The sequence below is a fragment of the Leuresthes tenuis genome, unplaced genomic scaffold (genome assembly GCF_036924035.1).
Source record: "Leuresthes tenuis unplaced genomic scaffold, fLeuTen1.0.hap1 SCAF_22, whole genome shotgun sequence".
In the NCBI taxonomy this organism is placed as follows: Eukaryota; Metazoa; Chordata; class Actinopteri; order Atheriniformes; family Atherinopsidae; genus Leuresthes; species Leuresthes tenuis.
This window is the reverse complement of record NW_027325376.1, coordinates 16,258,108-16,271,008: the sequence shown is the minus strand read 5'-3', so window position 1 is coordinate 16,271,008 and position 12,901 is coordinate 16,258,108. Positions and strand designations below refer to the sequence as shown.

The window sequence follows — 12,901 nt, the reverse complement described above, 5'->3', positions numbered from 1 at the left end:
TGTATCTTGTGGGTGTTTTGCATCATTGTACATCTTGTTATGTTATCATTGGTCTTTATTCTGGTAACTGTAATATTTTGATAAATTTTTTTGTCTCAACTTGGTTTTGTGCCTCAGTTCTGGCAGCAAAACAACATACAGAGGTGTTTTCTCAGTTTGTCTTTTTTTTAGGGATGTTTTGTCTCTCTTTTTGGTAAATCTGTATCTTTTAGTCCTTTTGAATGTTTTGTGTCTTAATTTTGTCACCATTTATTTTTGATCTCTTTATGGTTGAATTGTGCCCCATTTTTCTCCCTTTGTGTCTAATTTGTGTTGTTTTTATATGTTTTTGAGGTAGTTTTGTATTATATGTGTCTCATTTGGGTTGTTTTGCATCTCTTTTTTGTAGTTTTTTCATTTGTAAATGCCTCACTTTTGCAGTTTCTAATCTAGTCTAGTCTTTTAACATTTATTCATTTACATCTCCTCTGTTTTTTGGACATATATCACATCCTTTCGATAAAGACCCCTGTCTCTTTAGGGTCCTTGAGCCTGTGCACTGTACAGCAGTGTGTCAAGGCCAAACCACGGCCCCGAAACTGAAGATGAATTGAGTATATACTCCAAATGCTAAAAGTCACAACGTAAATCCTCACAATGCGACACATTTGTGCACGTGAAGGCGTTGTTCCGTATTGTTGGTGTACAAAACTACAATTCCCAATTGCACAATTGCGACGGTTCTTTAACTGCGCATGCGCTGGATGAGCTGAGGGGCAGTGAGTTTGCAGTTTGAAGCTTTACTCTCTCTATGTATATATCTACCACAGACTATATATATGTGTGTGTGCATTATCCACAATGAAAGTCCTGTAGTCACATAAAGACATTTTTTTTTTTTTTCACTTGTTCCTCTAAATAATTAACAGCATTAATAAAGAATAAATAAAAAGACCAGATTCCTTGTTGGAAGGTTTTGTTGTTAAAGTGTGTTTTCCGCGCTCCGCCATCTCTCTGAGCTCCGTTCGCGTTGCGCCTTTACACACTCCGTTACGGTAGTGGTACTGATGCGGGATGAGTCAGGCTATATGATGCTGCTGCTACTGCTGCCATTTCATCAGCGGCGAAAACCTCCAAACACTCAGCAAACACTGAACGGGGTCCCCCCCTCTGACAGCCTGTTTCCTGTTCCCCCCACCCCCACCCCCCCAAATACACCCGCGCTGTCGACAGAGAGAGCAGACGCTCGGTTTATTCGTGGCTCCGCGAGAAAAGCGCAAGATCCGGTTGTTGTTGCACCTGCTCTGGATGCGTTTTTCCTCTCCGGCTCTCCATCGGGCCCGACGTGAACAGGGAAATCAGCCCTTGGCTCCAGGGCCTACTGTCGCCGCACCAGCCTGTGTCATCGAGTTTCGAGACGAACGTCGACCTAACTGGGGCTTTGTGGCTGCTTTTCACAGAGCTGCGCTCCGAGCATCGATCCAGCCAGACTCGTCGGTGCCATGGAGCCTTCATCAGCCTGGTCCTGAGCAGCGTGAGAAGAGCAACAACTCCGGCCTAAAGCGGAATCCACTCCTGCTACAAGTAGGCTGTTTCCCCTCCCCTCTAATCGTAGTATATCTCCGTTTAAGGCCGCTGTTTAACCGCTCCGTTTGCACTCATGTGAGCTTCTGTCACAACAGAAAACTATAGGACTTTTTATTTTTTAAAGTGAGCCGAAAAGGTGTTTATATTATATCCCAGTCATTATGACACCCTGAAAACAATGTGTTCTGTGTGCATATGCTTGGAATAAAAGAACCACCCGAAGGAATGTGGATTAGCCCAAAATAATCTGGTGCCATGAAACGGTGGATTTGTACTCCACAGTGTCCTGAGCAGCCCGTTATAATAGGCGCATGAAATCACCTCACACGGCCAAATAAAAACAGGAAGACACAACCCCAGCACGAACTGATGCGTGTTTTGAGCACTCCAGTTTTCGGACACGTGACACGCGTTGTCGTGGTGGACCTCTAAACTGCCCATCCGGGTCAGAGCCTGTCAGGCTGCTATTCACCGGGGATTCGGTCGCTTATGTTTGCATACCGACTGAGCTACGCAACCGGAGTCCACAGAGGCGCGCAGGGGGTGATGGGAGGCTGCATGTGTCTGGCTCTCTGCCCGCCTGATGGCCTTGTCCCTAATAGACAGACTATAATATAAGGAGCAGGCCATAAAATCACCTAGATTAAAACATTTAACGAGCCATCTTACTTGATTTAAGACTAAAATATCATCCTCTCATCACCACTTTGTATTATTCGGATTCTCTCTGGAAATGTTGAATAATTCAACGCTGAGCTAACCAAGCGTAGCTTGTGCATCTTTCTCTTAACGCACAGTAATGACCTCAAAGTGTTGTCAGCATCTGAAATTAGGGTCAGATTGCCAATCCTGCCAAGTGCCAGAGAGCTTTGCTCTCACAGTTGACTGAAAAACAGACAGAAAATTGATAGAACAGAGGGAGCTGCAGCCAACAGCCTGTCCGAGTGAGGGTTTACATTAGCCCAAATAGGCTACATATTCTGAAAAATGTTTGCAGGAAGTGCCATTTTCGCTGCTCTATACTGTTTATGATGGATCTACCCTGGTGATGTATAAGTTCATCAGTAATGAAATCAAATCAAAGCAGACAGGTTATAAATTAGCTTACAATTGAAGAAATATCTATATATATCTTTTTAAATGATAAAGCAGAAGCTGATGTCACTGCCACTCAAAACTCTCACCTTTTTCAAATCTAAGGCTCAAATATCATAGAATGTTGGATCAACTGTTTTGTCTTAAGATGAGGCCTCGGATTAACAACACAACATGACATTTTACTTTACATATTACAGTGAGAAATATATAGAGACACATTAAAGACAGCGGCAAATCTTTCCAGAAGTGGACGTTCCGGCAAGTTCACCCCAAAGTCACATTGTGCAAAGCTCAGAGAAACAGCAAAAAAAAAATCCCTAAGAGCTACATCTCAGACTCTGCAGGCCTCAGTTAGCATGTTAAATGTTAAAGGTCATGGCTTGTTTGGAAGGGTTGCAGGAGAAAGCCTCTTCTTTCTTGTGATGTTTAATCCGAACAAAGACTTCTGGAACAACGTCCTTTGAACACATGAGACCAACGTGGAGATGTTTGGTCATAACAAACAGCAGCATGTTTGGAGAAAACCAAACGCAGCACAAACGTCTCACACCAACTGTCAAGCACGGTGGTGGAGGGCTGATGATTTGGGCTTGTTTTACAGCCACAGGACCTGGACACCTTGCAGTCGTTGAGTTAACCAGAAGTCCTCTGTTTTCCAAAGTATTCTCGTCAAATGTGACTCGAACTAAGACTAGATTGAATCGCGTAACAGGACAATGATCCCAAACACAGCAGCGCATCTCATATGAATGGCTGAAAGAGAAAAGAATCAAGGTGTTGCAATAGTCAACACCCAGGCCTCAACCGAATATTCCTCAGCAGTAATGCCAGACTGATAGTGCCATACAGAGAAAGATTAGTTCAAGTTCTGTTGGTTAAAGATGGTTCTACAAACTGCTGAATCATAGATTGCACTTAGTTCTTCACACACTGGCTCTGCATTTTGGCCTAGTTTTTGTTCACTAAATAATGACACAGTGTAATATATCATATGCTTTTGGTTTGTCCTTTCTGGGCTACTATAGCAGCATGGTAGAACCTGTAGCATCTTTGGATATAGATACCCTGTTTAAGATCATAAAAACACGACAATTCTCATTTTCATGTGACTCTAGGTCAATGAAAACAGGGTAATGGATGTGATGTTGCACTTTAACTAATAGATCTCTGTCTGTACGGACAGCATTCAAGTGAACGATAGCAGCAAAACCCTGACATAAAAGCAGGATATTGTTACTGTACTCCAAACACGTTCGGTTTCATTATTTGGAGGGTTTTACCTTCAGATGCCAAAGCCTCATAAAAAAATTTATTAAAAAAAAGGTATTAGGCTACAGCCAATAATCCAAAAAGCAGCCTTTCATATAAAAATAATCAGTGGAAGCCATCAAGTGACTAGAAAAGCACAAGATGATTTTCTAATACCTCGTGGTTTTAATTGAATCACATAATGAATACAATGAGGGACAAAAGGTTAATATATTTCAATTGAATCAAGTCAATCTAAGAACATGTGTTGTTTTGCTGTTTGTTGTTGGCTGTGACTTTTAGGCTGCAGCAAAGTCCACACTATTGCAGAAAGGCTCGTTTTTGGAATTAGGGATTAGTGGGGGGAGGGGGGTGAAAACAACATCAGATGAGCTATAAAGTTATTATTGAGTGCTGACTTACAATCTCCATAAATTCTGTTAAGTTTATAAACTCTGGATATTACAGGACCTCTCAACTGTCGCCTCAGTTTTATGTCACTTTATATTTATTCAGCACAACATTTCAGAGGTTTTCTCCCTTCAAATATACCATATAGTGCGCTTATCTGACAGCGCTGCGGAGCAACATTCTAACATGAACACGCCAGATCAGCTCATGCTCTGTTATTGAAGCTGTTACCTACAGGTAAAACATGTTAAACCTTGACAGCTACATGATGGATCAGTAATGATGTGTTCATAGATATAACCGATAATCTAATACCTGAGATAATTGATGTATGACACTGACGGGGGGGGGGGGGGGGGGGGGGATAAAAGGTCGAGCAACTGCAAGTTCAACAATTCCCGGAGGAGCGACATCAGAGAACACAGATGGCCACGACATTAGCTTCTGATATTAAATGGACTCTCGTCTGCCAGGTACCACACACAGAGTCCATGTAACAGCTGACTGAGTTCATGTGCGAATACGGCGGCGGATTGTCTGGAGAACTTACAGCAAACACGTGTGTGCCGACAGCATTTCTATTATGCAGATGTCGGCTATGATATCAGCAGTGGCATTTGAGAATCTTTGTGTATGAAGGCTGAAGCGTAAACTGGACCATCGGATGGTTAGTTACATAAATGAATCTGAGAAGTGAGAGCTTGAAATTCTTTATGACAAAAAAAAAAACAGAGAGCTTACAACTGCCTACAGCAGATGAGACACTGACTCCTCATAAGTACATCACACAACTCCTCTTAAAAAAAAAAGCAGCGCATGAGCCAACCTCATTCATTTCCCATGCCAACGTCCATGCGCACTCACACGCGCACTCACATGCGCACTCACACGGTCGATTTAAAGTCATAAATGAACCTAACATGCATGTTTTTTGGACTGCGGAAGGAAACCAGAGTGACAACCAAGATTGGACATTCCAACCAGGTACCTTCATGCCCACGGGGCGAAGGTGCCACCAATCACACCACCATGACCCGTGTAAGTCACCCTCAACCTTTGTGTATATATGTGTATAACAATAATTATTATTATTTTTACATGTCGGAGAAACTATTTCTCAACTTCCTTATTGCGAAGGTGAGTTCTGTCATTCCCATTTAAGACCTTATCTAAATCATAAACACGTTGAAGATCATAAAAAGCCACTGCAGTACACAGGAAAACAGAGAATATGAATACTAATCTCTTCTTCCTAAGCCTCACAGTTTCTTGTAGGTTTTATAGCACCAATAAAACGGTTAAACTCGAGAAAAACGGAGACTGTGCAAGGAGCAGTAGGGTGCGGGTCAGTGGTGACATTCACGGCGTCACGCAGCCATGCTTGAGCCAAACCGAAGAAAACACTGCGAATGATTTAATTGGGATACTCCAACGGTGCTAATTCCTCTCTCTCCCTCTCTCTAGCTCTCTATCATACGTGCTCGTGCTGACGCACGCGCTTCTCCAGCGCTCGACCGGCAGCAGACCGACAGACGCGCGAGAGGACCAAACATAAAGGCAAAGCCTAGTCATGGAGGCGATATGGCTCTATCAGTTCCGGCTAATCGTCATCGGGGACTCCACGGTGGGCAAGTCGTGTCTGATCCGGCGGTTCACGGAGGGCCGCTTCGCCCAAGTGTCCGACCCCACCGTGGGCGTGGACTTCTTCTCCCGGCTGGTGGAGATCGAGCCGGGCAAGAGGATCAAGTTGCAGATCTGGGACACCGCGGGTCAGGAGCGCTTCAGGTGAGGAGAGGCAGCCAAGTGTGTGTGTGTGTGTGTGTGTGTGTGCGCCGCAGCGTCAGATCAGATCCCTAAAAAGAGGATAAAAGCGGATGTGTTTTCTTTTAAAATAATTTTAGGGAGAAAACAAGTCTGTTAGAGGTTTTACATCAGCAGTTTGCAAAGATAATATACAAGTGGGAGGTTAAACGTTGTAGTTTATGGCATTTATTTGCCATGAGTGGAGGTGAGCATATCCATCAGTTGCTGTGAAAATACCCCACATGTAAACACTTCTGCATTTTAAGAACAAATACAGAAGCCCTATCATGTAAATAGAAGAGCACAATCTATTCAAACATGACCTCAAGTTCAGTGTATTCTTGCTTAGAATAATACCGGATGGTTACTGGCGTTGAATGCATTTATCAACAGTGCTGGTTGAGGGAGCTCATGCATGTTATAAGGGAAAAACAGCTTTGTGTGTGTGTGTAATCTTAATGTGAAAAGTAAACAACAGTAGATGAGGAATAGGTAGAATGAGGCTTCAATATTTCTCTCTAAATTATTGAATACAGAAATAATATGCATAATAAAAGTGTTTCAGGTAAACACATGCAGTGTAATAGCTAAATGAGACCCATACGTACACAGCTGTATAAATCTGGCAAAAACATTGTGTTTGCACATTTCTACCTCTGTATGCATCTGGATCCATGAGTGGAATGAAGACTCCAAGCAGAATATCCATCCATCAGGCTTGCACAGTAGGATTTGTCATGTTATAAGCTTCTAAAAGGCCTTTTCATTGGAATTAATGCAGGATGGAAAAGTGAGTAGAAAACACGAGCAGCTGTGTCACACATAGAAGAGAAACTCAAACCTCAGCAGCAGAAGATTCACAGAAAAGATTTCTGGGAAAAACGGTAGAATCGCAGCGACTTAGCATCACATGTCCCCAGCAGGGAGGAGAATGAGGAACTTGTGGTTTATAGCTTTGAATCTGGATTTATCTAGAAACTGAAACAACCATCCAGCATGAAAGTGTCTTTTTTTATTATTACATGATAGCATATGGCTAGTAAAAAATCAGACCCCCCTCCCTTTTTTTTTCAGAACTGAGAACCACAAAGATTTCCTTCACAGCGAAGACTGTAACAGACCTCGGACCTCTTTGGGAAGTTAAATGGGCTCCTAAGCTGGGTTCACACATGCACTGGAGTCCTGAGAATGGAGTTTAAAAAAAAAGCTGAATGGAGCAGCTGCACTTTCAACCATGTGGCTTTGGGTGATGTTAGATCAAAACCAACATACATTCCATCAGTACTATGACAACACTTTGCTAAAACACTATTTTCACTTCCCGCTTTCTGGTTGGCCACAACATTGCTCAGTTAAGGTTAGAAAACAGTCGCGGTTATGGTTAATATCCACATTTTTCACAATGCTGCTTATAATGTAAATTCAACTTTAGTTTCAAGCTCTGACACTTCCTGGTTGGCTTTATGAAGTAACATCACATGGGAAGGAGTAGAAAATTTCCATGGTTCAGACCAGAATCCATCTTTTTTTTAGAAAATGGCCCCATGATGGTCATTGGAGACAGTTTTATCCAAAGTGACTTAAACTCATATCCCAGGTAGGCCGGTACCGTAAGGGTGTCTTGCCAAAGGAGCCCAACTGGAGGCAGATCCTTATATGCAGCGAGGGAGGTCAGGGTTCAAACTGTGGTCACCCACATGAAGGGCAGCATTCTTGCCACTACACTATCCAGTCGATCGTATATAGCTGCCCGCACTCGTGTAACCTGAAATTCATACTTGCGATACCACAGGCGATTCTGCCTCTCAAGCAAAGTGGCTTTGAAGTGAAAAGAAGTTCTCAGTTTTTTCAAAATGGAGTCTTTAATGGTGTCAAGCCTCATTAGAAAATTTACTATAGGTACGTTTATCCATACGTCCAGAACGAAGCAGTAGATTCTGTAGATAGCTGTAGCAGTGATTGGAAGATGTGACAATGTATCCTTGTAGTTTTTCTAACATGTAAACCATACGACATACATTTAATCTAACCCAAACCATTTACTGTTAAGTCTTAACCCAAACACTGGCAGGTGAGAGGGCATTGTCACGAAAGCAAAAGCAAAATGACAGTTGACAGAGGGTTACATGTTAAAAACAAGGCTGGATTGACGGGATCGCTACCTTCATCGGCACGAATGCAACGTTTTCTGCCATGTGACTATCTCACGTTTTGCCATCAGACTGGGTTGTCATGACACGAGCCGTTTCCTCGTGGAGACAAAGGGAAGGGAAAGAATGAAGCATTGGTACAGGCCATGGCACAGCTTACAACGCAGCTATCATGCATAATGCCATGAGATCAGGTTGTTGTATACATTGTCTTGTTTGATAGACAGCCAAATGTGCTGGTTGGAGTAATGAAAATGGGATTTGATGTAAAAATCTGAATGCTGGCAGCATTTTGGAGGGATAGGGCAAAGAAGATGTGGCTACTTTGGATTTAGATGGGAAAAAAACCCCTGAAAAGTTTAAAAGTGATCTTTACAAACAGCAAAACTCTGTGTGTTATATGTTAAAATAGCACAATTTCATGCTAACACGTTGGCCTGCTGTTACTCTAAGATGTTATTTCTGACGTTTTCCTCCATTGCCAACCCAGTTTTCCCAGTATGTCATCTTCTTATTCTCATCTTTCTTTTTCCTTTTTAAAATCCAGATCAATTTTTTTTATCAATCTATGTAAAATGACCACTCTTGTGGTCATACTTAGTCTGAAATTTCAAGTTCATTTGAATTACTCTATCGCCATCTGTTCCTTTATCCGTTTGATTCATTGATGGACTGCAGTTAAAATAGTTGCCTACCAGAACACAACTCGTAACACACAGTGGGTAGGATGTGGCCGTAAGAAAGCGTGTCTCATAGGTTAGAACACAACCTTGCATATTCACGCACAATTTGACTCGTCATCGTGACAGAAGGAGACGAATCTCACCTGCAAGTAGGACAAGTGTTTTCATGGCAACGGCGTCACGTCCCAAAACGGAAGAAGACACGTCAAAGCTTTTTAAGCCCAAATGCAAAAACCGCAAGATGCTATTTTGAGTTTCATAGGGAGAAAAAAATAGAAAATCTGTGATTGAGCAGCCCTTCATCTCTTCTCTGTATGTTTCTGAGTTTATGCTTCAAATCAGATGTAATACCTCATGAATGAGCTTCCTACGTGACTGAGGCGAGAACTGGTGCCAGACAAGCAAGGTCATTGAGAAAATAATCAATAATGATCGTGATGTGCGGCTGATCTGCATCATGTCTCATGATATCTCACAAGGAGCTCAAGCTGCATTTATAGTATGTTGTTGTCTGTGATGACTCACTTTTTGTGTCAGTCTCGTGCAACAGGTTAATACAACAGAAAAATATTGCATTTGCCCATTTCTGTTCTATTCTTTTTTTTGCAGTATTTGATAAACCATAGTTCCATAGTGCTGCCTTAATAATATTTTAATTAAAATTCTACAGTTTGCCACAAGTGCACCATCCCATCCCTGCTGTGGTATTGATTTAGAACCACAAACTAGTTTAAAACTCCAGATAATCCTCTAATAGGTCGTGTAAGGTTAACTTAGATATCCTCTCTTCACTTCCTCCCTAACAGTGATGCAGATCTTTTAGTCATTGTTGTTTCATCTGTGTGGTCCTTGCCTCCATAAATATATTAGGAATGTGTGTGTCAGATTAAATGAATCATTCAAAAGGTTGACTTTTTTTTTTTTTTTTACAATCTCCTCTCTTACAGTCTTCTTTCCACTGAAGAGTCTCCCCCTCTTAGTCTGTCATGACACGTGTCTGTATACAACTCTACCTCAAGCCCATAATTGTCCTTCTCATTATATTCATGCTCACGTCATGTCTCTGAGGGTTCTGTGGGAAGATCCACAAGATCCATCGTGGGGGGTCTGGTTTATGTTTGTGTGCATGGAAAGAGTCACATCGTGGCAAACTCTAACAGCATTTCTACTCCCAGTCAGACTACAGTGATGAAGCAGTTACGTAACACCATGATTCTAGCTGCCCCTCAGGCTCAGCTTATACCACATCCTAATGGCTGATATTGATATTATATGAAAGGTTTCACTGTATGTACAGTTATTAAGTGAATGAACTCCACTGCTCCTCTATCCGTCATGGCACTTTGTCCTTTTACAGTATTTTACTTTCCAAAGCCAAAACCCAAGAGCGAAAATGTGCAGCTTGAACTGATCGCTGTCTTTCTCGGCGCCGTAAGAGCTAAGCCACAAACATTAGCATTACTGCTAACCAAAATGAAGTCCAGGACTCACTTTGTTAGCTCACAACTTTTTAAAACTTTACTTCTGACAGCCGGAAAGCAATTTTCCATCCAAAGCAAGGCAGAAGCTGCTCTGATAACGTTAGATGAGTACAACAAAGAAAAGACAACAGGGCGTTGTTGAGTGCAAGCTGTTAACTTAAAGGAAACACTGATAGTAACAAATAATTTGTTCTTTTATATTTCTTTGTGGCAATAAGAGAATTAAATGTATTTTACGTCCTCTGCAGGTCCATTACCAGGGCTTACTACCGTAACTCTGTGGGTGGGCTGCTTCTCTTTGACATCACCAACCGCCGCTCCTTCCAGAATGTCCACGACTGGCTGGAGGAGGCCCGCAGCCACGTCCAGCCCCACAGCATCGTCTTCCTATTGGTGGGCCACAAGTGCGACCTGGAGGCGCAGCGCCAGGTGTGTACAGCATAAGGAGTGGACAAAAATGCGAAAGCACAAATTTGACAAAAAGTCCTTTTCTGGGGGAACAGTGTCTCTTTTGAGCATTGCCAAAGTCTGCTGTTTTAAAAATAACCTTTTGCGGAGCACACATTTGGCTCAGAGGTGAGTTGTCAATGTCTTTTGAAAAACAGCAAGCAGCCAGAAAGCAAAAATATCACAATTAGGAATAATATATTACAAGATGACAGTGCAAAACGCTCTGCACAGCAGTGTGCAGGCACTCATGTACTGCTGTTATTGTAGCAGGATTATAACCAAACAAAACTGCTCACTTCTATCATTTAATGTAGTACTGGAAGGCTCATATATCAGCTGCTTTATTGTCATATCAAATTCTGGAGTGATGCTATTCAGTGCAGTGTGAAGTCTCCCTTCTTTTTAGTACAAGCAAAATTTAGACGTTTTTTTGCAATCGAGGAGACGTGATTTGCATGTACAGCTTCCATTATAAATGTTTCTTTGCAGGCAATGCATAGCAAATAAAGCACGATTGGTTCCACCTAGTTGAGGTTCATGTAGACACAATCGATCTTGCAGGTGACCCGGCAAGAAGCCGAGAAGCTGGCGGGGGCATACGGGATGCGCTACATCGAGACATCTGCCCGTGACGCCATCAACGTAGAGCATGCCTTCACCGAGCTGACCAGAGACATCTTCGCCTTGGTGCGGTCCGGGGAAATCACAATCCAGGAGGGCTGGGAGGGCGTGAAGAGCGGCTTTGTGCCCAACGTGGTTCATTCGTCAGAGGAGGTGACCAAGAGTGACCGCCGCTGTCTTTGCTGATCTGGGAAGGGTTTTGAACGCTGGGACTGAAGGTTTTAAGGGGAGTGAAGGATTAGGGGGGGGGGTGGGTGGCTGACAGACTGAGGTGTCAGCTGATTGAAACTGTTGGTCACCCTTTGTAGATCTTCCTTCAAACTGGATGCAAAATGGGATGTTTGAGGATTTTCTGTGAAAACGCTGGTACGTGGTGTCGAAAAACACCTCGAACATGAGTGAATGGCTCCGAAGTTTGTTTCCACTTCTGTAAACGTTATTTTGCTCAGAAGGGAGGGCTTGCAGATGCTCATTTGAAGGCACCTATGATTGAATTCAATTTAAACTTTGTTTTGACTTCTTACCTTTGACTTCTTATCTGTAAAGCTCTCCCTGAAAGTTTTGCAAAGGCCTTAGAAAGAGGATCCATCTTTGGTTCTTTATCAAGACTTGACAAGTCTCTTATTTTGCCTTTCTTTTTTCATCATCACTCCTCCCATTAACTGCCTCTCAATATGCAATGACATGATCACATAAGGGAAGACATCTTTTTTTTGTTGCATTTTTATTCATATACTTATATTCAGCACGCTCGAATTAAACCCTTGCTTGGTAAAGTTGTGTCTCTCTTGTGCTGATATCTTGCTCCACATTCCAAAAGTCAATGGAGGAGTCCTGGAGGTCCTACATATAACGAGGGAAGAACTGTTAACTCTCTGGACCTGTGAATTTGTTGCTATTTTCTCTTTGGAGAAATTCAGGCCTCCAGTGTGCTGAATGACATTGACGTGATTACATCCACTATCATTCTGTTAAATAACACTATAGCATAACAGCTTCATCCATCCAACCCTAATGGACTTTTACAGCAGGAAGAAATGTGTACAGCTTAACTGAACCAGATGGACTTGTGGACTAGAACAGAACTCCTAATCTTCTATCTTTTTCTGGACACTGGATTAATAGGAATGTTGGAGCCAGAAAGCACCTTAACAGCCAAGTCTGCCTGAACTACAGAGACTCGTTTGGGACATTGGAAAAGTGCAAATAAGCAAACTTGGGATATTTTATTTCTTGAAGGCAAAACCAACAGAACGACCAGGCAGAAGGATTCTTGATGAATGGACTCCACAAAAGAACCACATTACCCACAATGCACGCATTGGACAGTAAGAAATGTAGCCCAATGAAACCATGTGAAAAAGGTCCAACTGGAAAACCAATCCACCCG

At 42.4% G+C, this 12,901-nt stretch overlaps 1 protein-coding gene across 2 annotated transcripts; it reads left to right on the top strand.

Annotated features, from left to right (window-relative positions):
- Positions 1-1,067: 1,067 nt before the first annotated feature.
- Positions 1,068-12,287, top strand: rab39bb (RAB39B, member RAS oncogene family b). Of its 2 annotated transcripts, none has more exons than XM_072376536.1 (4): positions 1,068-1,563; positions 5,831-6,108; positions 10,689-10,869; positions 11,452-12,287. In XM_072376536.1, the coding sequence occupies exons 2-4, from the start codon at positions 5,894-5,896 to the stop codon at positions 11,695-11,697; spliced, it is 642 nt and encodes a 213-aa protein (XP_072232637.1). In that variant the 5' UTR covers positions 1,068-1,563; positions 5,831-5,893; the 3' UTR covers positions 11,698-12,287. The 2 variants fall into 2 exon arrangements, with proteins under 2 accessions (XP_072232637.1, XP_072232636.1); XM_072376535.1 differs by having other exon boundaries at positions 5,788-6,108.
- Positions 12,288-12,901: the final 614 nt, after the last annotated feature.

What these genes read in the sequence shown, in the direction of transcription:
- rab39bb (XM_072376536.1), top strand. Translation starts at nt 5,894, where the DNA reads ATGGAGGCGATATGGCTCTATCAGTTCCGGCTAATCGTCATCGGGGAC. An exon ending in GCGGGTCAGGAGCGCTTCAG is followed by an intron (nt 6,109 to 10,688) that starts GTGAGGAGAGGC and finishes CGTCCTCTGCAG; the next exon opens with GTCCATTACCAGGGCTTACT. An exon ending in ACCTGGAGGCGCAGCGCCAG is followed by an intron (nt 10,870 to 11,451) that starts GTGTGTACAGCA and finishes TCGATCTTGCAG; the next exon opens with GTGACCCGGCAAGAAGCCGA.